This window comes from Dipteris shenzhenensis, chromosome 20 (genome assembly GCF_047967505.1).
Source record: "Dipteris shenzhenensis isolate YYH24624 ecotype China chromosome 20, Dip_SZ_1.0, whole genome shotgun sequence".
Classification (NCBI taxonomy): Eukaryota; Viridiplantae; Streptophyta; class Polypodiopsida; order Gleicheniales; family Dipteridaceae; genus Dipteris; species Dipteris shenzhenensis.
The window spans coordinates 46,738,003-46,760,316 of NC_141615.1; the positions used below are offsets into that span (position 1 = coordinate 46,738,003).

Below are 22,314 nucleotides of genomic sequence, written 5' to 3' on the forward strand. Positions count from 1 at the left end.
AGAAACCCAACAAAGAGCTCGATGACAATCTTTCCACCACCGACCTGAATTTATTTCCAACTTACAAAAAGGAGCACAAAGATATGATTCAGTACCTCTCAATGGGTGATTTGCATCCATCAAAAAATAAAATATGAAAGATGCAAGATCGCATTCAAAGCATGAAAGTATGTGCTTATTGGTAGATGCTTGTATAGGAAAGAGGGGAAGATGTAGGTACGGAAGGCACATCATCATGGAAGAATCCCATCAAGGGGTAGCTAGAGGACATTTCTCAACCGAAATAATTGGATGCAACAATAGGCAAAAGACGCAAGGCCCAACTAAAAAAGGGTCAAATCCAAAAGACAAAGGCAAGGGACCTGCCTCCTCTGAAGAAGATGATGATCATATTGAAGATGAAGATGTCTCCAATGATGAAGACAAAGAGCAGAACGAGGGGCCCAAGCCACAATCAGATGAAGAGTCCCACAAAGAGACCAACTCTCAAGAGTGGCGCAGATATCCCAAGGGGATCATTCTGTTTGATGTTTGCATGTTACAACCACCCCAAATCAACCTCAACACTGCTATCGTTGAAGATGTATAGTAATATGAAGTTATGTTCTCCTCCAAGTGGAACAAGCTTACAAGGTAATATGCTCCATGGTGAAGGAATTCATGCCATACAAGTTGAATAGGTATGCCATATGGGTGGTCGAAGATGACCTTGACTGCAACATGGCCAAGGTAAAAACTCTCATGGCAATACAAAAGTCTGGCAGGACCAATCCCTTAGGGAACAAATGGAGTCGAAGCAAAGAACCCGCCAAGCCAAGGAACTGATGGAGGAGCAATTGCAAACACAATGCCAAAGAGCAACATGAGTATGAACACGGTGCCAAAGAGCAACATGACTAAAAACACCGCAAAGGAGTTGGTGAATGTCAAAGTCATATAGTTAGGGTCTAAAGTCTAGAAAGACAATTCATTGTGTTGTGTGTAGCTTGTACTACTGTATCTAGCCGATTGGCCATATGAAATAGAGCCTCTTTCTTTTTGCGAATTTCATTCTCTTTCATTTTGCTCATACATTTTCTCATCCACAATCTTTCTAGTACACCTCACTTTCGTATGTTGCATTTGATTCACCTTCACCCAATTCTACAAATGGCAATCACATTACCACCACTTTGAAGGAAAAGTGGCATCGGGATGAATGATCGAATCACAACAAGCAACCTATGGACTTTGACATTAACAGTTTGTTAGCTAGGGCTAGCAAGCTTATTGTTTTGCCCACTAAGTTGGTTCCTAAACCACTAGGTCTTCTAAACAAGGACTAATAAGCATGTTGTTTGAACCACTAGGTTGCTTCTTGATAGCAAGCTAGCTAGATTAGTTAGCCTCATAGCTTGTTGTCAAAACTACTAGGCTGACTAGCCAAGATTATTGTTTGCCCATTGGGCTAGTTTATAAACCATCTGGCTAAATAGACTAGACTAGTAAGCTTGATGTTTTAACCACCGAGCTTGTTTAGGCCAGCCATTGAGCTAGCTTGGGTGGCTTGTAAATCATGCTCGATGTAAAAACTAGCTTGATGGTTGGACTAAACCAACTCAATGGTTAGATGGATACATAAAGCTAGCTTACTACTTTAATCATTTGGCTACTTGTGTGGAAAAAGACTACTCTCTCTCTCTCTCTCTCTCTCTCTCTCTCTCTCTCTCTCTCTCTCTCTCTCTCTCTCTCTCTCTCTCTCTCTCTCTCTCTCTCTCTCTCTCTCTCTGTGTCTCCCCCCCAATATAGTTCACAATGATGCAAATGAATAGAAAGTAGCTTAATATCTTGAGGGAGAAAAAACAGACTCAGTAGTAGATATTAATGGAGGTCTAATTGTGTACTATCCATGCTATATTAAATGATGTATTGTCATAGTACTTATGTCCCATCCATAGCCTACAAATGTCCTTGTTTAGAGTTATCATGTTATTTTGCCAAAAAAATGTCATCTCATAACCATGACTTCCTCACCTAGGTTGTCTCTCCTTTTCTTACATTTTTGTGATACCCATAGGCTTCTCTTATTCAACTATGTTACTTGATGGATAATTGTTAGAGCCATGTTGGTCCTTCTAATAGACATTATCTTTGGCCGTATGTGTGCAAGCCATTTTTTGTTTGTTCTAGAGGAACAAAGCATAGCTAATGTTGATCTCTTTATAGCTAGTTGATCTACATTGTGCACCACTTTCACACTACATAGGCCATCTCTCAACTTTGGAAGTTTAGTCTCTTAGGCATGCAAATACTAGTACAATCAAGTTGTCACTCATTTAATCCTCGGGTGCAAGGTAAAATTTTTGAAGATATGAAGCCATCTGTATGATTTGATTTTACAAATTAAAATGCTCCACTAGAATTGAAACACTAACCCCATGTTCTTCACTCTAATGGAAATGCTCAAATACATGTGTCTACTATCTCTGAGGCTAGCTACTCTTTTTTTTACAAAGAACCAAGGCTAGCTACTCTATAAGGATGCTACACAAAGAGGAAGTCATTTTTCTTGGTGTTGTTTCTCCCTTTTCAAATGTTGTAATGTGTCTTCTATTTTTGTTTGTACATAGTGCCATATGTTCCCTTACATTTAGCTTGGTCCTTTATTATTGGAATGTGTGCAATGATGAGTGCATGGTGTGCAACAATGAGACAGATAATAGAACCTCACTATTGAATGAAAAGTGGTAAACATTCCTAAATAGCAAGGCAATAAAGCCTTGTGTGATACGGGACCTCATAACCATAGATCCATTTTGAAATTTGAGGGCCCGGTCAAGGTCCTTGGAGTGGCTAGGTGGCTAAGGGTTTGGGAACCCTCAGTACATGGCTCCACCTTAATGCCACATGTTGGATTGTTAACACTTATACCTTAAACACTTTTGTACCTTTACTAGGTTTTTCAAATTTCATTTCTCACAACCTATCTATTTTTCTTGCATGCCATGATAAGTTGCATGATATCATAACATCTTTTTTATTCATGAAAGTGAAACAATAATATAGAAAAGCTAGCTTGTGAAGAGAGAAAACTAGGTAAGACACCAACTCACCGAAATAAATGACCTAAGCACCCCTTGTGGCTATGCCAAATTGAAATTAAGGTGCACACCAAGAGGGAAAATTCAATAGAAGATGAAGAGGGGGAAGGATAGATCAAAGGAACGTGGAGGTGGAAAAGCAATACCAAATCAGAGAAGTAGTACCAAATCAAAAGGTATGTTCAGACAGGAAAGAGATAGGATCCCGGAAAGGGAGAAGGCATACAAACATAGAGGGGGGAAAGGAATTTTGGAGAAGTAGTATGGTTGGTGATATATTTGGGATTTACTAGAGTGGGAGATGTAAAATGCCAACAGGGGACATGAAATTTTGGATAAAATTGGTGGCCATTGTTTGCTTCCTCCTACCATACATGTCCCCAATCAGGGACTTATCAATTCCCAGATGCTTAAATTTTTTTTAAAATCTAAACTGCAAAATGGTACACTAGCAGGTCTGGTGCTATGGATAATGAAATGCACTCAAACTTAAAAGACGTTACAAGGAAGGGCAATGCAAAAGGAAGAATAATGTTTGATTTATTCAAAGAGCACTACACATGTATGAATTGAATGTTTTCTATCACATTCATTAAGCTATGATTATCACCAATGATCAATGCTTCAAGATGACAATGTAGTGGCTCCATAAGTATGGATTCTATTTTTTGGCATATTTCTTATTTCAAACAAAACTAGAAAAGTTATGAAGCTACCCTCTAATGCTATCATTGTAGTACAACATTGCACACCCCCTAAAGCATGACACCTTTGGACCTCATGAACAAGAGAGGGCGCATAGAAACATAAGAGACCATAAAGTACACGTGATGGTTGTGAAAAAACATCAAAGAAATCATTGGATGAACAACAGAAACGATCTACCCAAGGGGCTTGATCTTGAAAGCTTCTCTCAGCTCATCCTACAATATTCTAGAATCACAAACAGTCACTTCAGCATGCTGTAGACATAGAAACAAATGCCAAATTCGAAAACAGCAGATCATAACAATCCAGACTCCTGATTATGCAAAGCTATCAAAGAGGTTCAATCCATGAAAGATTCTCTCGAGTCCAATCAATGGAGCATGTAGCACACATAGAAACAAATGGCAGATTGAAAAACAATGGATTACACCAACTAGGGTCCTTGATTACATAAATCTATCAATGATAGATTCGATCCCTTTTATCCTATTAAAGTGTACAATAACATGAGAACGAAAACCTAGGCTACAATCATCAAGGTTCTAGTATACGCACTCAAGATTATCTCTGACTCTCATCTTTGATTCATCTTCCAACGCATCTAATAGCTTCTTGATCACCTTCCAGATTTCCATTGACATCTAGGCCAACTGGATATGAGGAAGGATGCATAAAGACATCAAACATTCTAAAGATCACAACTTTTTTCCCATTGCTTAGAATTGAGAGCGACTGCATGTATCCATAAAATGTGGAATATTTGATGACATGCATCCTTAATATGGATAGGAGTAGTCAATGGCATGGGAGAGCATCCCATAGGATGTGAAATATTTGATGCAATGCTATCGAGAATGTCAATGGATTGGGTGAGCATCCCCTAGGCAATTTGTCAATTCTCAATGATAGAATTCAACTCATATTTTGCATGAGCAAGAAGCCATGTCATTCGGGCAAATGCCAGAGTGGCCAAAGCAATTGGTGGTTGGAGACAGAGGACATTGTTAAGGGCATGAAGCCAGAAGACAACCATTAGCCTTTGGGGGTCCAGTGGCACACGTCAAAGAATCTATTAACTTTTGAGAGGTAGGACAATCCAAGCAATGGCTTAATGCCATGGAACAAAAATGTAATGGCATCTTGAAAAATGAGGCTTGTGCCTAACTATTAAGGTAATTTAGGCTTGGTGACCTTTGCTAAGAAGGAAGCCAATATGCTTAATTTGTATTGCCATGTGTTGCAATGGCATGAGTTCTTCCTCTATGCTCTTCGTGCTTGCTTTCTGTGTATGCTTTGTAGCCCTTCCAACTATTGCATTGTTCCCACCTAGCCTCATATGAGGTGTTTTAGGTCTTTGATTGAAGTAGCTTGTTGCCATGAGCTCTTTTGTCACTTGAGAGCTTCTTGTTCATGCTTGAAATGGTTCATGTTGGAGCTTTTGCTACTATTTTGACATTTTGGTGATCTAACAACATATTGCGACTGTAGAAGAACATCTCGACTAAGGTTGAAGTGAAAAGCCATCTCATTGGGGCTAAACACAACATAAAATTTATTGATATTAAGGGCCTCTATTGTTGAGTCTCATGTCAACTACTACAGTCGAGCCTTAACTAGTTGATGACTAAAGAAGCTAATCCGTCTTGAAGTCCCGTGCCGATTGCTCTTGTCAATAGACTGACAAATTTTGGCCCAAGGAATGCTTTCCTACTGGTGGCTGTTGCAAGCAGAGACAAAGGATGGACCGTGTCGTGGAGCTTGAGGGAGGGTTCTAAGGGGGATTTAGACCACCCGGTGGCTCGGACGGCTATAAAAAAGTAAAGAAAGGGGCGTTGTCTCCCGTAGACAAATTACTGTTGTGGGCTTGGATAGGAAAAAGGAAAACTTTTGTCCGTCCTAGTGGGGCAGCCCAAAATTATTGGGTGCTAAGTGTTCCTTGTGGGTCTTGAACCCAAAACACAGGGCCAAAAGAGTTCTTCTCTACCACCAAGCCAATGAAATGTTGACATATTTAATGGTGCTCATTTTCTTTATAACTTGTCCGTCGTGTTCTGAACCACCACACCCAGCGGATATTTTCTTCACACCACTCTGGCTAGGCAGGTGGTGTGAACCTTGGACGAGCGGCCTACAGAAAGCTCAACCGGCAATGACAGAGGAGTTAGACAAATGAACAAGATAATCGAGGAATGAGGAGGCGGAGGAGGAAATGAACTAAAAGGATAAAGGGCGGGTGAGTAGGGGGAGGTGATTGGCTCCTTTGGGGGGGGGTTATAAACGAGGCAAAGTGGCTCTGTAATTTTTAATTTTAATTTTTTTGGGTCGGCTTTTATTTCATCATCATCTTCTTCATCTTCATCACTTCTTCTTCTTCTTCGATCTCCATTCCGATTGGCTATGGCGGCTGCTGCTTCTGCTTCTGCTGTGACAATGGCTATGGCGATTCTGCCTTCTTCTCCCTCCTTCCCCCTTCATCCTCCTTCCTTGCCCCTCTCCATTTCCCTCTCTCCTTTCCTCTTCGGAACCCAGCTCCATCGCCCTTCCACCCTCCTCCGTCACGCTTCCCCTGCACCTCCTCCTCGCCCCCAGGTCCTTCCCCCCCTCCTCCATCCCTTCCTTCTCGCTTACATGCACCCCATTGTGAGACGTATACGTGGGCGGCAGCATCGTGAATGAACAAACGAACGCATATACTTCGAGCGTCTCGTAATTATTGCGATCGTCCGCATGCCGCAGACTTTGCATTTGATATGAAACAAGCCAGCCTTTGTAGAATTGCCCACAAGCTTAACCACAGTCCTCTCTGCTTTTCACATTGTTTTCTGCATATGGATTGACACGCAGAACGTCTGTTGAACCAGGCTATTGAAGCATCTTTGGCAGAGAAAGCAGATTACTGTTCGGACAAACCTCCGACGCCTCTTCTGGACACCATTAATTATCCATTGCACATGAAGAATTTGAGCATTCGGGTATGCTTATACACGAAATGCTACTTCTCACTATACTTCAACACGTCTGATCAAAGGTCGGTTCTTATGCGGGAGCTTTGCAATTATGATATCTGCAGGAGTTGAAGCAACTTGCGGACGAGCTACGCTCTGATGTCATATTTACAGTGTCCAAAACGGGAGGTCACCTTGGAGCGAGTTTAGGCGTCGTCGAGCTGACCGTAGCGCTACACTATGTTTTCGACACTCCTGAGGACAAGTTTCTGTGGGACGTAGGGCATCAGGTAAGCCAGAGTCCCAATTAATTTTGAATTATAGCATTCCAATTCGAGCCTTTTCTGACTAGAGACGTCGTGCAGGCGTATCCTCACAAGATTTTGACCGGAAGAAGGTCCAAAATGCACACCCTCAGACAAACTAATGGCCTATCAGGATTTACTAAGCGGGCAGAAAGCGACCACGACGCGTTCGGTGCAGGCCACAGCTCAACCAGTATATCTGCCGGCCTAGGTGCGACACTTGTTCATGCATGAGCTTCCTTGTTATCATTAGGACAACGCCCACAAGCAGCCTCGTTTTATTCTGCGTCCTAGATCGCGACCTTATCGTAGTTGTATCATCAGCTTCTATTCATCAATGACGCACTCGACTGTTCAGCTTCGTGTAAGAAAGCGTCGGAAAAAACACTTATGGATCCTGTTGGGTCTCCGCTGGATATTGATAACATTGTATCATATTCTCTCTCTCTTGGGCTATCGCTGGCACGTTGAATCTATGCAGAAAGGCATCCATCAGTATGGAAGTCATCAGTACGCAGCTTACGTTTCGGCAAAGAAGGTTAAAGGAACCTCTGTTGTGAATTACTTTGCCGCAGGTATGGCTGTTGGTAGAGATCTGAAGGGGAAGAGGAATCATGTGATTTCCATCATTGGGGATGGAGCGATGACAGCTGGGCAAGCATATGAAGCCATGAATAACGCTGGCTATCTGGATTCAAACATGATTGTCATTCTGAACGATAACAAGCAGGTCTCTTTGCCAACCGCCACACTTGATGGCCCAGCTCCACCTGTAGGTGCATTGAGCAGTGCTCTGAGCAGGTTGCAGTCGAGCAAACCTCTTCGAGAACTCCGAGAGGTTGCAAAGGTATGTTGTAGTTGTTCTTGGAAGCCAACTCTCGGTGCTTTACTTGGATTAGGTGTCTGAGCTTGCAGCTCGAGTCTCGCTCCTTCTTGGTTCTACATAACACTTTAAACACCTTGTTGGAGATGACATTTCAGCTTCTGTATGTGGTTAACATTTATTTGGAGCATTTCCGAACTTCATACACAATGTGCTGCCGCACACATAATCAGAGACTTCAAAACCAGCATTTCGGATTCATGATTCATCTAGTCTTTTTACCGAATCAGTGGCTTGTGCATCTTCTAGCTGCCTAAGTTGCATGCACATGCAGAGGGCATGATTGGTTTATAGGCAGCAAAGATGCACCTACTCAGAATTATAACCAACATCTGGGAAATTGGATCTCGCAGGGTGTTACGAAGCAAATCGGTGGCTCAATGCATTCTTTAGCTGCCAAAGTAGATGAGTATGCACGTGGCATGATTAGTGGTTCAGGATCAACGTTGTTTGAAGAGCTCGGGCTGTATTACATTGGCCCAGTTGATGGTCATAACATTGATGATCTTGTCACAATTCTAAGAGAAGTCAAAGCCACACACACTTCAGGTCCTGTCTTAATTCACGTAGTGACAGAAAAAGGTCGTGGCTACCCCTATGCTGAAAGAGCTGCCGACAAGTATCATGGTAATCCAGTCACCTTTCCCATCATGTTAGTCATGCTGGAGTAAAGTGGCACATCGAGAATAATTGTTTAATTTATATCACTGTGCCGTCCCAACTATTTTGCAGGTGTGGTTAAATTTGACCCAGCCACAGGGAAACAGTTCAAAGGAAAGAGCCCGACTCAGGCATATACAACATATTTTGCAGAGGCCTTAATTGCTGAGGCTGAAGCAGACTCTAAGATTGTTGCTATCCATGCGGCCATGGGGGGAGGTACGGGCCTCAACATGTTCCTCAAACGGTTTCCTAACAGATGCTTTGATGTTGGAATTGCAGAGCAGCATGCAGTCACCTTTGCTGCTGGTCTGGCTTGTGAAGGAATGAAGCCCTTTTGTGCCATCTATTCATCCTTTCTTCAGAGGGCCTATGACCAGGTAAACTGTCTTGGATGTCAAGTCTGGCAAGTAAAGCCAATTATTTATGGTTAGTCTCTCCAAACGTGAAGGCCGTTAAGATGAAATTTGTCAGTACAAATCTGAATATGTGAAAATCTTCCCTTTCTAAGCCTCTTAAATCTCACCATAGCTATCTTTGACAGGTGGTACATGATGTCGATCTGCAAAAGCTACCCGTCAGATTTGCCATGGACAGGGCAGGACTTGTGGGAGCAGACGGACCAACACACTGCGGAGCATTTGATGTCACATACATGGCTTGCCTTCCTAACATGGTTGTCATGGCACCATCTGATGAAGCCGAGCTTTTTCACATGGTGGCTACTGCAGCTGCTATTGATGACCGTCCCAGCTGTGTCCGCTATCCCCGAGGAAATGGCATTGGCATCCAGCTCCCGCCAGGGAACAAAGGGATCCCCTTGGAGGCATGACCTTGGTTCTTGATACTTCATGTCTTTTACGACGATAGCAATTAAGATTTTTGGTTGTGAAGTTTGTCTGCTGCAATTGACAGATCTCTCTGACCTGCCTTTATGTTTCAGGGGGACATTTAGTGTGTCAGTCATTTTCCTAATGTATGGAATGAATTTACTTATGCTGCAGATTGGAAAGGGAAGGATATTGGCAGAGGGGACTCAGGTTGCCCTTTTTGGCTATGGGACTATTGTTCAAAATTTACTTGCTGCTCAAACACTTCTGGAAAAGCATGGGCTCTCTGTAACAGTTGCCGATGCACGATTCTGCAAGCCACTTGATCGCGACCTCATTAGGCAACTTGCAAGGCATCATGAAGTCATCTTCACAGCAGAAGAGGCTTCAGTGGGTGGCTTCGGATCACATGTTTCACATTTTATGGCTCTTGATGGCCTTTTGGATGGAAAATTGAAGGTAGCACTGCGTACCTAACCTTGTTACTGTATTTTGAATTGCATTTTATTGAGCTTGTACTGAGTTTTCAAAATCTCTTTCTTGATTTGTTTTGCCAGTGGAGGCCCATTGTTCTTCCTGACCGCTATATTGAACATGGAGCTCCCATAGATCAGATGGCAGAAGCTGGCCTCACAGCGGCTCATATTGCAGCGTCTGTACTTACTATCCTTGGAAGAAGAAGAGATGCTCTTGAGATCATGTCTTGAGATCCTTTCCCTCAGCTGACTCACGTGTATTTTTTGTATAGTATCAGCAGGAGCATGACTTCAGTTCGAAGCTGTAACTTTATGTTCTTATGGATTTGAAAATCGAAGGCTCTTTTAAATATATGCAGTGAGGAATATAGGCTTGCATTGCTTGCCGTGGTTTTCATCTGGGGCTTGTATCCTAGGAGCTGATAAGAAGCAATTGTTCCATGGAAAGGCTACAAGTTGAAGAGCCCGAAGGGAAGGGAAGCTCGTCCTCTCATTAAGATGTCAGTTTCAACACGGTGCCCAAGTCTACAATAGGGGCAACAAGAAAAACTGACAAATAATCTGGTTTATATTACCAAAGTATTGCTTTGTACCAAATGACAGCTAGGCGATTTTTTGGAGTGCTGGCTTCTTGTAGCTATCCATGTCTGAGCACTGGACTCTGTTATCTATTGGTAGCAAAGCTTTTCTTTTCCAATATTAAGGAGGTGGGACATTAATGTTCCATCTGATTTTCCATTTCAAGGAGCCTACGGCACAACTGATGAATATTCTCCTGTCACTTGTACATTTGTGACCGTCAAAGGAATGGGATGCATGAATCTGGAGGACTGTCCAGGGAGATTTGCATGATGTCCATGCTGAGATACCAATGATTCTGATTCTTAATACACCTCTTGACACATTATCATTATATGAGTGCATTTTGCCCTGGTCACACAAAGCTGGCAGAGATGTGCACCTTGGTTAATTTCCTCCCTTTACTCCCTCCCATTTCTAAAAGCATTTGAAGACTGTGCAAACCCTACCTGTTATTCTCATTGCATGTGCGCTGAGATCTGAGGTAATTTTTGGATTAAGAAATGAATCGTGACAATGTACGATTTGAAATAGCCTTGGCAAATTTTTGTGCTGCTTTTTTTATCCCTTTTTCTTGGGATGTGAAAGTGAACTGCGTCTTCAGGTTTATGATGGGTTTTCTAAGCGATTAGGCAATTTGAGGCTTTTCTTTGTGAGGTGGAATTAATTTTTAAGTTTCTGGTGGCTTAAATTTGTGGAGGTCATTTGAAGATTTTCAGATGCACCTATTGTGATTAGGTGAGTCACGAACATTCTCCAGCATGGCCATGGGTGTATACTTGGATTTTTCCTTTTCATCTCATTATATCATTTGAAAACGCAAAAATATCTACATATGTAAAGGGGATTTCATAGAAGACCAGCAAGCCAAATTACAGCTGGGAAATCATCTCCATTGGAGCAATTTATGCCTTACTAAAGAATAGGGCAAAGTAGAAGAGATTCCTGAGCCAGTGACATGTGTTTTGGTTGATAGTGTTTCTCTCATTTGGTATTAGTAAGAGGGCCATGGCTCTAACGATATGCTAGGCCAAAGAAATCCCAAGAGCAAGCCATAAACATCTTCTGCAGACTGCAATAGCAAACTCAGCATTTGGGGTGAGCTAAAATCAGGTGATTGTGCGATCCTAGATGACAATCATCCTCTACAGGATCCAATATATCTTGAGTCTACTTGCATGCGTGCACTACTAATCTAGTATGGGCATATATGGTGTACCCAAGCTTTTTGGCTAGGTCAAACATAAACTCCAATCTTTGGTTCGGTTAACATCCACAAGTTGTATATGTGTCACCTCCCACCTAGGAGCCCCCAAATGAGGACATGGGGAGGAAAACCTGTAGCAGAAGAAGGGTTCAAAGCTGCCGTGGAGGCAGATCTGAGAGAAAACGAAGGCTACCATGTGAGCCGTAAGAATGGAGATGAGTGGCTGCTGTTAGAGGACAGCACTTGATATCGGCCTTCAGTTTCCTAAAGGGCAGTAAAATATAACTAATCTTGCATAGGTTTCAAGTACAGCCTCTTAGAAATACATCCAACAAGCCAGACACATACGGAAACAATAGTCAGGAGCTAGATTGCCCCTAAGTGCAACACCACATTGGCTCCAAAATAGTTGGCACCCCTTTCGGTATTTCTTTAAGTTATTCAGAAGGCAAACAATACAACAAGGTCACTACCTTGCACTTATCCAGAACCAGCCAGCTGAATCTTATCCTGGTAAGCATTCAACACCTACAACACAAGCCAATCCCTGGCTTACAAAGGCATCCAGCCTCAATGCATAATTCCATAGCACAAGGCATCCAAAATCCAGCACATATCCAAGTGCATAATCCATGGCCAAATTGGCAACCATAATCAAAACAAATTCTTTGGCAAGCTGTCCAAATCAGCAAATATTCTCTGGCAAGCTACTCCAAGATTCCACACAATCAAACTAGGCACTATCCAGCAATCCCTCTGGCACAAAAGGTTTGCACACAACCCGTAGTTGTTTCCAACAACTAGCCTTGGCCACACAGCTCTACCCAGGCCATTAGCTATGCCAATGCTTTGCTGTCCAGCTGTGGATATTATAGCTGACCGGAATACAGAAGGAGATCCTCCATGTACAAACTGGTAATGCATTCCATACACTGAAACCTTGCTGTCCAAAGTTGACACACAGCCCTAGACCTAGCAACCAACTTGCAGCAGGTTCACGGAAAAACATGAGAGAGAGATTCCATCCCACAAGGGCTCACCCTTGTACAAGCCAATGCTTGGCCTCAATTTGCATCCAAATTCCCAAGTGCGTACACTAGTACCCAATTACCAGGCAAGGCTATGGCATTCCACACTGACTGTGCCAACTGAGTGTGACAAGGCATCAATGCAAATCCCCAAATGTGCTCAAATAGCCTCAAGGCATAAGAATTGCAGTACATTGTCCCTCTAGCACCTTTCCAGGTGTCTGGCCTAGAGAGAGAGCCCTGAAGCAAAACAGTAGCAATAACTACTTCAAAAATGACAACTGCAATCCAAAAGGAAGTCCGAATATCCATATCCGTTGTCCATGAAGAGGGGCAAGCTCTTTCCTGCACCTATCCTCTGGCCAGTCCCCTAGGGGTGTAGAAATGATTCCCAGCCAAGGGAAAAGAGAGAGAATGAGAGACATACAGATTCTGGGAGCTGAGAACAGAAAGAAGAGAAAGGCTCACAGGTGCAGAGGCCAGAAAAACAGGAGAAAAAGGCTGGAACATCAGCAAAACAGGGCCTTGGGAGGTGCCCTAACAGCCCGTATAGCTTTGCGAAACATCGGGGGCTGTGCCAGTTGCAAAGATTACCGTACAACAGCAAAAACGAACTTGGGACTACGTGCTCGGGGTTCTAGAGAAGAGGAGCCTTGGGATGCGTGCCAGCAGCAAAAACCTGTCTGTAGAGCATTGAAAAAGGCTCGTACATTTTTTGAAAAAAAAAAAAGGCTCGTACATCATCGTTTTTTGTCCTCAGGATGTGTGTCAATGGAATGTGAAGCAAAGGGGGACCTTGGGGAGAGCATAAAGCTTGCAAATGCTCCAAAAATCAATCGAAATCAGCCTGTACAAGCAAGGGAACCCCTCCCATACGTGAGGGATGGTGAAGGGTGATGGAAGGTGTGCATGCAAGCACATGCATGTCATTTTCCCCGCCCCCATTAAAGCTCTAACCCTCAAAACCAAAGACACTCTTGGTTTGCCCTCACATTAAATCTCTAACCCTGTTTTACCAATGAAACATTGGTTTTCCTTGGGCCCAACATTTAGACCCCTCTTAGCCTTGCCTTGACCTAGCATTTGGGCCTAGTGGATGCAATTTGAACTAGACTAGGGAGTTGGCGCTTCCTCTAGGCCAGTCCCTTGTGGTCCAAATGTCCATGGGTTTAGTTGCACATTGAAATTCACATCCCTGTGATAGCACTAGCTCCTACTGGGCCCTAGATGGTGGGCAAAAAGGCCCACAGATGGGGCGGGTACGATTGTAGCAAAAGCCTTGTACTTGGCAGAGCATAGGGCCATCTACAAGCCCACTAACAGGTCTACAGACAAGATGGGGGAGTAGACTGTGTGGCAGTTTATTGGCTCAGGTCGATAGGTAGTCGACAAGTAAAGGTTTGGTCAGTCGTGTAGTCAGGCCAGTGTCAAAATTATGTGTGCTTGCCTTGCTTGGTTTAGGAGGATTCCATCATTTGAAATTTGGAGCATTCCGTCATTGCAATCTATTGTGACTCATTGCAAACTGTCACTATCGATCATGTACATGACGAACAAGATCAACTGTGAGATAACATTTTACTATTTGTCCCCATCTCAATGTCATGTAGTGGGAAGCTCACAGTCACTTCATGATGATAGTAAGAAATCAAGGGAGTCAATATCTCTCAAGCTATTGCAATACAAGAGAATCGAATTGTCTTGGGGGCAACGGTCTTCCATTGTCTTTCTCATAATATGTGTTGCATGAACCATCTAATTCATGATGCACTTGTATATGGCAAAGCGATGACTTCAATAAGGTGAAAGTTGACCACAATCTAGCGATACCACAAATTAGGGAAGGGAAGAATGGAATAGGTATGGTACTACCGAAGTTTAAGTTGAAGTCTGCAGTCTTTGTGTGTTTGTATATTTATGTCACATTTATATTGGCCACGGAATATGTACGTTGTTTTAAATGGAGAATAGCAATCTCCCCTATGTTGTGGCCCCAAGTTTGACCCATCAAATTCCTGTACACACATGCATCCAATTTGGTAATATATTAAACACCACTATATCACTCTCTTCTACTCGCTCTCAAAATTGAAATTCATTAATTAGTCTATATCACTCTCCTCACGGGTGAATTAACCTAAGCTATCGCTCTCGAATTAACGTATGCAGCTCTATTGTCCCTGCCGCTCTACCTTGTGCCTTTGTAGCTCTATTGTCCATGCCGCTCTACCATGTGCCTCAGTTGCCTCTCCCTACCATACTCTCATCCTCCCTCCTCCACCCTCCCTCAACACTCCTCCCGCTCCCTCCCCCTTATATAGCGGCTAAGGGTGGCAGTTGTGGAAGCATCTAGACACTCCACGAATCACGAACCTTTGTTACATTTATTTCACAAAGTTAGGTTAATTGAGTCTCACTCGTCGCACCTCCACAAACTAATTAATGAATTTAATTTTGGGAACGTTGTGGGCACCTGTTCTGTGTATGAATTGTGTTCATTCATAAAAGTGCTTGTGCGTAACAAATGACACGAAGAAAGATTACGATGCAAGAAAAACTCATACATGGAAAGATGAGGAGCAAAAAGTGGAGTTATTGAGGCAAGCAAAGAATTACAATGTGATTGAGAGTGCATGCCTAGTGGTCTGAGTGAGAGAGAGAGAGAGAGAGAGAGAGAGAGAGACGCAGCTACGGTAGCAGTGCAAAGTACAAAGAGAGAGGTTTTGATACATGCTAATAGAGAGAAGGGAGGAGACATGCAGCGTTGCAACGAGCTTCACCCGCACTTGGAATCTCTTCACAACCAAACACAAGACGTATTGAACATCCTTTACAATATGGGATAAGTCACAATGGCTCCTAACATCACAAGGATTTTTATTGTTTCTTATATTCATTTTGGGAGTGCAATAGTTTGTAGTTGTCCCACATTGGAAGCTTGAGACCTTGCACAGGAGTAGCTTATGACTATTTTGATGCCAATATATTCAATGTTGATGTAGTGCTAAGTTGTATAAGCAGTAGAATTTGAAAACCAAAAGTTCAAAACCACACGAGGATGATCGTGGCATCGATTTGTGACATGCATCAGATCATTAAAATTGGATACCAATGCTATTAATATAAAAAATGTTGTTTAGTGCCTATGGCTCTTCTAGATTGTCTTATGAAGAAATGTCTCCATGAAATACTCTTTTTGATCTTCTTTGTCATAGCATGAAGTCATAATCATGTCCATGAGAATGGAAACTTTTCTTGGATTCCCTTCAGAGTGCTATCAATTGTGTATATGGCAATTTTCTTGCCTTGAGTTGCCTTTTGTGAAATGAGGCACCATTATCAAATCCCTAGAGTGCTTGGCAGTCAATAAATTTTTCTTGTTGAGCAAGTTAAGAAAATGAGCATATGCTCCTACTGTAAATTTACTAGGCCCCTTATTTGATCTTCAAGTTAGGAGGGAGAAATGAGGCACCACTATCAAATCCCTAGAGTGCTTGGCGGTCAATAAATTTTTCTTGTTAAGCATCAAGTTAAGAAAATGAGCATATTTTCCTACTGCAAATTTACTAGGTCCCTTATTTGATCTTCAAGTTAGGAGGGAGAAAAGTGTCTTGCTATTTTTTGTATCGTGACAGTGTAGGAGGTTGAACATTTTGAATCCCTCTTCAACGAGTGTTGCATGGGGAGTATGACCCAACAGTGCTTTTTTGTGTTCCTTTGCAACGTGAGCTACATCAACCATAAAGCTCAGTGAGCAAGGAGAGTCAGTTGCATGTCCTTTCCTTCAAATTCATAGTAAATGAAAAGTTTTAGCTCCCTAATTGTCGAGCTTCTTATAGATCTATGTCAATATATTATTTCTTAGCACTTCTAGTATGAGTAGTTGAGGATGACAAAATGATTGCATGTGCATAGTTAGTACTATTTTATAAAAGTGTGTAGTATCAGGAAGAATGGAACCCATATGCAAAGAAAGCATGGTAGAGACAACCTAATATTTATGAAAGGAGGAATGTACATCTAGTCTCACACTTCTCTATTGAGAATTGTGTAAATTGCACCTATCCTCCATGGGTGAGATAGGGGATAAGATAGGGTTCATGGAACAAATGCTAACCCTAACCCTAAGGAGGTGAGCATGTAAATACTTCAGTTTCTTTGTAATACATTTAGTCATCTCTCTCTCTCTCTCTCTCTCTCTCTCTCTCTCTCTCTCTCTCTCTCTCTCTCTCTCTCTCTCCAACATGGTATCAAAGCATAGGGTGTTATAGAGAGTGTCAAGCCCTTGCGCTTGTCAAGGCACAAGCCCCCCCTTTGATACATCTTCTTTGTGTGTTATGCTTATCTTGTAAACAGAATCACCTCATTTTGAGAGAGGCTCTCAATTCCACCTTATGCAGATTCACCTAGGTTTATGTGTTTTGAGCAGTTCTTTCCTTAGGTTTTGGAGTGATTTGTAAAATATTTTCATGGGTTGTGAGGAGAATATATTGATTCTATGAGAAAAATCAAAGAAACAATAAGACGAATATAATGATTTCATGAGAAATCAAAGAAACAATAAAGAGATTAGAGTAATTCTATGGGAAAACAGAGTGATTCTATGAGAAAAAACAAAGAAAGAGTAAGGTTTTGTGTTTGAGAGGAAGAGATTCTCTTTGTTTGAGATATCCTCATTATTATGCATGGCATTCAGAGACTTGTACGAGCAACCCAAATTATACTCCTTATAGTCTTCTTTTGTATGCACATGTGGGGAGCTCTAACTTCATCAAATACCTCTCATAGGATTTCATTGCCCTTGAATTGAATTCCAATGCTTAGACAAGGCTTTATAGAGTCCATCGTGGCCTCCCAAGGCAATCGCAACTTGCAAATCCATGCAATTATCGAACTCTCTCCTCCACTATATGGTGCTCATGCTATATTTATGATAGTGGATAGTTGCCAATTGCTCACACTTGGGTTAGCAACACCATTGTCCAAGCTCTTTTATCATAACCAAGGCTTGACTCGCATACTCAGCTCAATCTCACAAAATATTGTTACGATTCATTCTTGTTTTTCACAACAATGGCCAGCCTCCTCCTCCATTTTGGTAGCAATGATAAAAAACAACACATGCATGGCCTCAAAAATCTACTCGGCTTCATCTATCTCATCATCTAGCTATCTCCATGCCCCAAGATACATATGTTGTGTAGCCATAAAGGCTCTCTCAGACTTTGACCCACCAGTGCAAACCTTGAGACATGCACGGCCACAAAACATTACAAATTTGTAGCATCTCTTTGTAGCCATCTTTAGTCCCAAAGAGCCTAGACTTGAGTTCCCATATGCGAGACAACTCTTGCACAAGTAATCTAGATGCTAACACCCTCTGACCTCGAATCACACATTCTAGAAACATCTTCAGGAATTAGAAGATTGCCTTATTAGACATGTGGCAAAATAAGCCACATCACCAACCACAATGTATCTACCACGACATCCTCACGTCCATCCAATGGTGTGGCAAATAGCATTCCAAGTAAGGCCATCTCAATAGTTCGCACATAGAATCTAACTGCCACATTAGTAGTATCTTTTCCAATGGTAATATTACCATATCATCTTATTTTGTCACATTAGCATGACTGCCACACCATGCTACCTCAATATTGACACATTAGCATGCCACATGGAACATAGTACTGCATCATCACTATGCCACATAGCACACTTTACATGCTCTCATATGAACCACACTACCATGTCATGCAAGCTCTCTAGGCACAATAATCTAATAGCGCACACTTGCATCTGCACCCATCTGGCATGTCATCACTTTTATGCACCATGCAATTGCAATTCAGTTTTTGACAATAACATAGTGGACAATAAGTCCATATTGAGCCTCCAGGTCAATGTTTGACAACCAACTCCACAAAAAGACAATCATGAAAAATGACATGAGTACCTAGTCTCAAAAAGCTTCGTATTGAATTGGCAAGGTGGTACCCTTATCAAGTGTATCTCTGAAGCCTAAAATAGCTTATGTTTAGACATCCATATCTTAGTCATTTTGCATCGAGATTCAATCCAATTTGACCCACCGTCTCACACACTAGAAGTACATGTTATTGAAAAAATATGATGTCATAAAGCCTATTCTTAGGCATAATTATGCACCAATGAGGAAGCTATTTTAGCTCTTTTGGCTATACCCTAGTCACTTTTGGTCAAAAAATAGTCTCATCTTCGTTGAAATGTTTAGCAAACAAAATGCCACCATTGCAAGTCCATTCTAGATACTTTTGGCATATTGTGGAAAATATAACTCATGCACTACTTTTTGATAATATTTTTAGCAATTTTAGGAATATCTTGGTCAATTTAGACTAGGTTTTTGTTTCTATTTTTATAGTAGGCAACCTTCACGTTGACCTTATTTTAGCTTTTCATGAAGTCTTCATTACTTTCTGTGAGTGTCTAATTATCTAAATATAATGCTACATTCATGATATATTCCCATAGTAGAGTTTATGATCTACATAAGACTTGTATATCCAAGGTTAGCAAAATATTTTTCAATTTTGATATAGCATTTTTCTTAGTACTTGTTCTTAGTCATAAAGACTCTTTGTTAGTCTATATACTTGATTTTATTTTCTAGTTTCAACATATTCCTAAGGTTGGTGCATGTAAATCTCTATGCATTGAGAAATACATTCTTAATGTCTAGTTTCTTGATGTTTGCCAATGAGACCAAATATTTGATAGAATCTGTTTTGGCTATTGGAGCATAGGTTTCTTCATAGTCTTGTCCATATTGTTGCGCAAGTCCTTTTTGTGTCTTTTAATGCTAACATCTGGATTGTAATTAACCTCTTAAACCGCAATTGTCCTCTTTCCTAATAGAAAACTGGCACATCCATTTCCTCATTCATTTCTTTCTACCATTTTGGCTATGCATCTTCAAAATACATTGGTTGTCCTATTTTCATGATCATAGTTGTCGAGGAGTTGTCCTAAGAGAGTGATTTGAGCTTTCAACCTCCCTTTTTGAGCATAAGTCAACCTTGCTAGTTGTTTCCCTTCTTTCATAGGTCTTTTGAGTTCTTGTTCTTCTGCTTATTTAGGTTGCTCATCAATGTCTCCTTCTTTTGTTACTATTAATTTCTATGACGTGGATGCTTTTCATTCTAGATTTTCATCAAGCACTACATCTTTTAAGATAATAGTTTTCTTATTGACGATCATATTGCTTATAGGCTTCTCTACACCTTTTGTTCTATTCATCCTGTCTCTCTCTCTATTCATCCCGCCCCATTTTGTGGTGCCATCAAGCCACCTATTCCTGTGGCTTCTGGAGTAGCTTGTGCTATTCATGACACCCCAGGAGCTCCCTCTAGCAAAATGTCTATTTGTATGAATTTTCTCAAGCTTTGTGCATGCCCAAGCACCTTTTAGCCAATCGCATCAGCTCAAGAGCTTGCTGGCACTATTTTTCTGAGGGGTCTTTCGCTTGTGTTATGTCCCGACAACTAACAAGCACTATGTGTAGTCCCAAGAAAGGTCAAATCTAGTGGGGTCTAGCCCTCATTGTGAGCTAGTTTTGGTGGTTTTAGGGTGTACTTGGGGCATCCCTAGCTATTCGTGGTGAACTCTTAGCCTTCCTAGCCGCAAGATTCGCCCAAGACCATTCAAAGTGCTCCTTTTTGTCAATTCTTGTGGTGGCTCAGTTGGCCTTTTCTCTACCATCCCTCTAAGCATAGAGCAACCCCTTGCCTAAGCTTTAGGGTGTCTTTTTGGTGGGGATTTCATTCCTTGCTCTTTTCCTATCCCTCTTTTTCCCCTCTTTGATCTTCCTTTGGCACAGCATGAATTCGTGTTTATTCCTTGGAGAAAGGAAGTTTGGTGCATTTGTCTGGCAAGAAGGGCTCTCTTGGTAGCACCTTCGATCCCCAGTACCATCAAGGTTCTTCTCTCCCTAGGACCAACAACAAGGAAGTTAGCAATTCACTCTCTGCATGGTAGGGCCGTGGTGGGTAGAATTGTGGGGCTCACACCATCAAGGAGCTAGACACGAGATTGGTTATAGGAAAATTTAGTGTTAGATGGGGACTACATCCAAGAGGTCACCATTTATAGGAGAGGAGTCCTTCTACTCCAGATGAGCTCACCCAACCAACACCACCTTGACACGTGGAGCAAAGCCCCAATTTCCTCATCCCTCATTTGATCTATCTCTTCCCTAGTACCATGGTTTCACGATTGAGGAGACAGACATGACTCACCACATACCATGTTTCTTGGTGATGCTCCGCTTCCTCAGGCTCTTGAGTGAGTATACAGCCATTCTTCCTTCCATCAAATGATCTTTTTTGGTACAGTGCTAGAATCTTTGCTGGGTTTGGCATCCTTGATCGTGGCAGATGATGGGGTACCTCGACTTAAGCTGGTTGTAGAGAGCCCAAAGGACCTTCTAGAGGGGATCTATCTTGAGACCCTTAATAGGGGAGAGCTCCGCTAGAGGATCGAAGTCTCAAGCCTACCAATTCAGTGTCTATATTGCAGCTAGTTGGGCCACTTGGTCTCAAGGCTACCAAGTCAGTGTCTATGTTGCAAACAATTTAGCCACCTCGAGCAGCCCCAACAAGGACTTTCCTAGAAAGAGATTTGTATTCCACATGCCTTGTATCAGGAGGAGGTACAATAAGTATTCATATAGATTTAGCAGCAATCCAAACCCCAACAGAGGGAGGGTGGGCCATATGGGCTGCAAATGTGATTCAAAGGAGCAATGAGAAGCTTCAGTCTCAGGGTCTATGGTGACATCACCTCCTACAGGTGCGTGAGAGAGCTTTGAGGATGGGACCTGGCTTCCATTTCTTAAGGAGTAGGACTTAGGCTCTATATGGCTTGCAGATCAACATGAGTGTGTGGCTCGGCCTCCGAGGCTAATCTCCATTCTTGGAGACTGACCACGCTACTGCCCCATAAAAAGATCTTAGCCAAGGTCTTGAGTCTGCGGTTGTAGCCCCACCTTGTGGATATTGTTCATGACAACAGACAAATTTTGGTTTTTAGCACAATATCCTGGACAACATCGTCACCTTTTGGGAGGCATTGGATCGTGCCAGAAAGGAGTCTCAACCTCTTGATATCCTTCTCTTAGATTTGAGAAGCCTTATGACAAGGTGGAGTGGTCCTTTTAGGAGGGCACTATGCTGAGATTATGCTTCTCAGACAAATGGATCAAAGGGGTCTCAACCTTATATGCAGGAAGTCTAGTCAGACGCTTATTGGTGGCCACACAGGCAAGGCCTTTTCTCTTTCTCACTCGGTTCAATAGGGTTGTCCCCTCGCCCCCTTTCTTTTACTCTTTATAGCTAACATGCTAGGTTATCTATTACACTCTCAAACTACAAGCCTCACCGAGTTGAGGTCCTCGATTCAACAAGGAGCTATTGGACTCGAAGTGTGCAGATGGCATGGTCCTTTATGTAGTAGTGAGCCTCGAGGCAGTAAGGGAGGCCTTGGATATATATTGCATGGCCTCTACAGCTAGGATCAACATGATAAAATCCATCGGTCTCCTTGCCCTAACACAGAGGAGGTCTAGGAGATT

General features: G+C 42.1%; 1 protein-coding gene across 1 annotated transcript; it reads left to right on the plus strand.

Annotated features, from left to right (window-relative positions):
- Positions 1–6,153: 6,153 nt before the first annotated feature.
- LOC147889751 (putative 1-deoxy-D-xylulose-5-phosphate synthase, chloroplastic) lies at positions 6,154–10,975 on the plus strand. Its single transcript, XM_087391763.1, has 10 exons — positions 6,154–6,377; positions 6,650–6,760; positions 6,859–7,023; positions 7,099–7,249; positions 7,614–7,885; positions 8,275–8,548; positions 8,654–8,961; positions 9,126–9,407; positions 9,586–9,870; positions 9,969–10,975. Exons 1-10 carry the CDS (start codon positions 6,186–6,188, stop codon positions 10,116–10,118), a joined length of 2,190 nt encoding a protein of 729 aa, XP_087247889.1. The 5' UTR covers positions 6,154–6,185; the 3' UTR covers positions 10,119–10,975.
- Positions 10,976–22,314: the final 11,339 nt, after the last annotated feature.

Bases quoted from the DNA above. Each gene is read 5' to 3' on its own strand.
- LOC147889751 (XM_087391763.1), top strand. From the start codon at position 6,186: ATGGCGGCTGCTGCTTCTGCTTCTGCTGTGACAATGGCTATGGCGATT. The intron at 7,024-7,098 runs GTAAGCCAGAGT...GACGTCGTGCAG, and splicing joins TGTGGGACGTAGGGCATCAG to GCGTATCCTCACAAGATTTT. The intron at 9,871-9,968 runs GTAGCACTGCGT...TTGTTTTGCCAG, and splicing joins TTTTGGATGGAAAATTGAAG to TGGAGGCCCATTGTTCTTCC.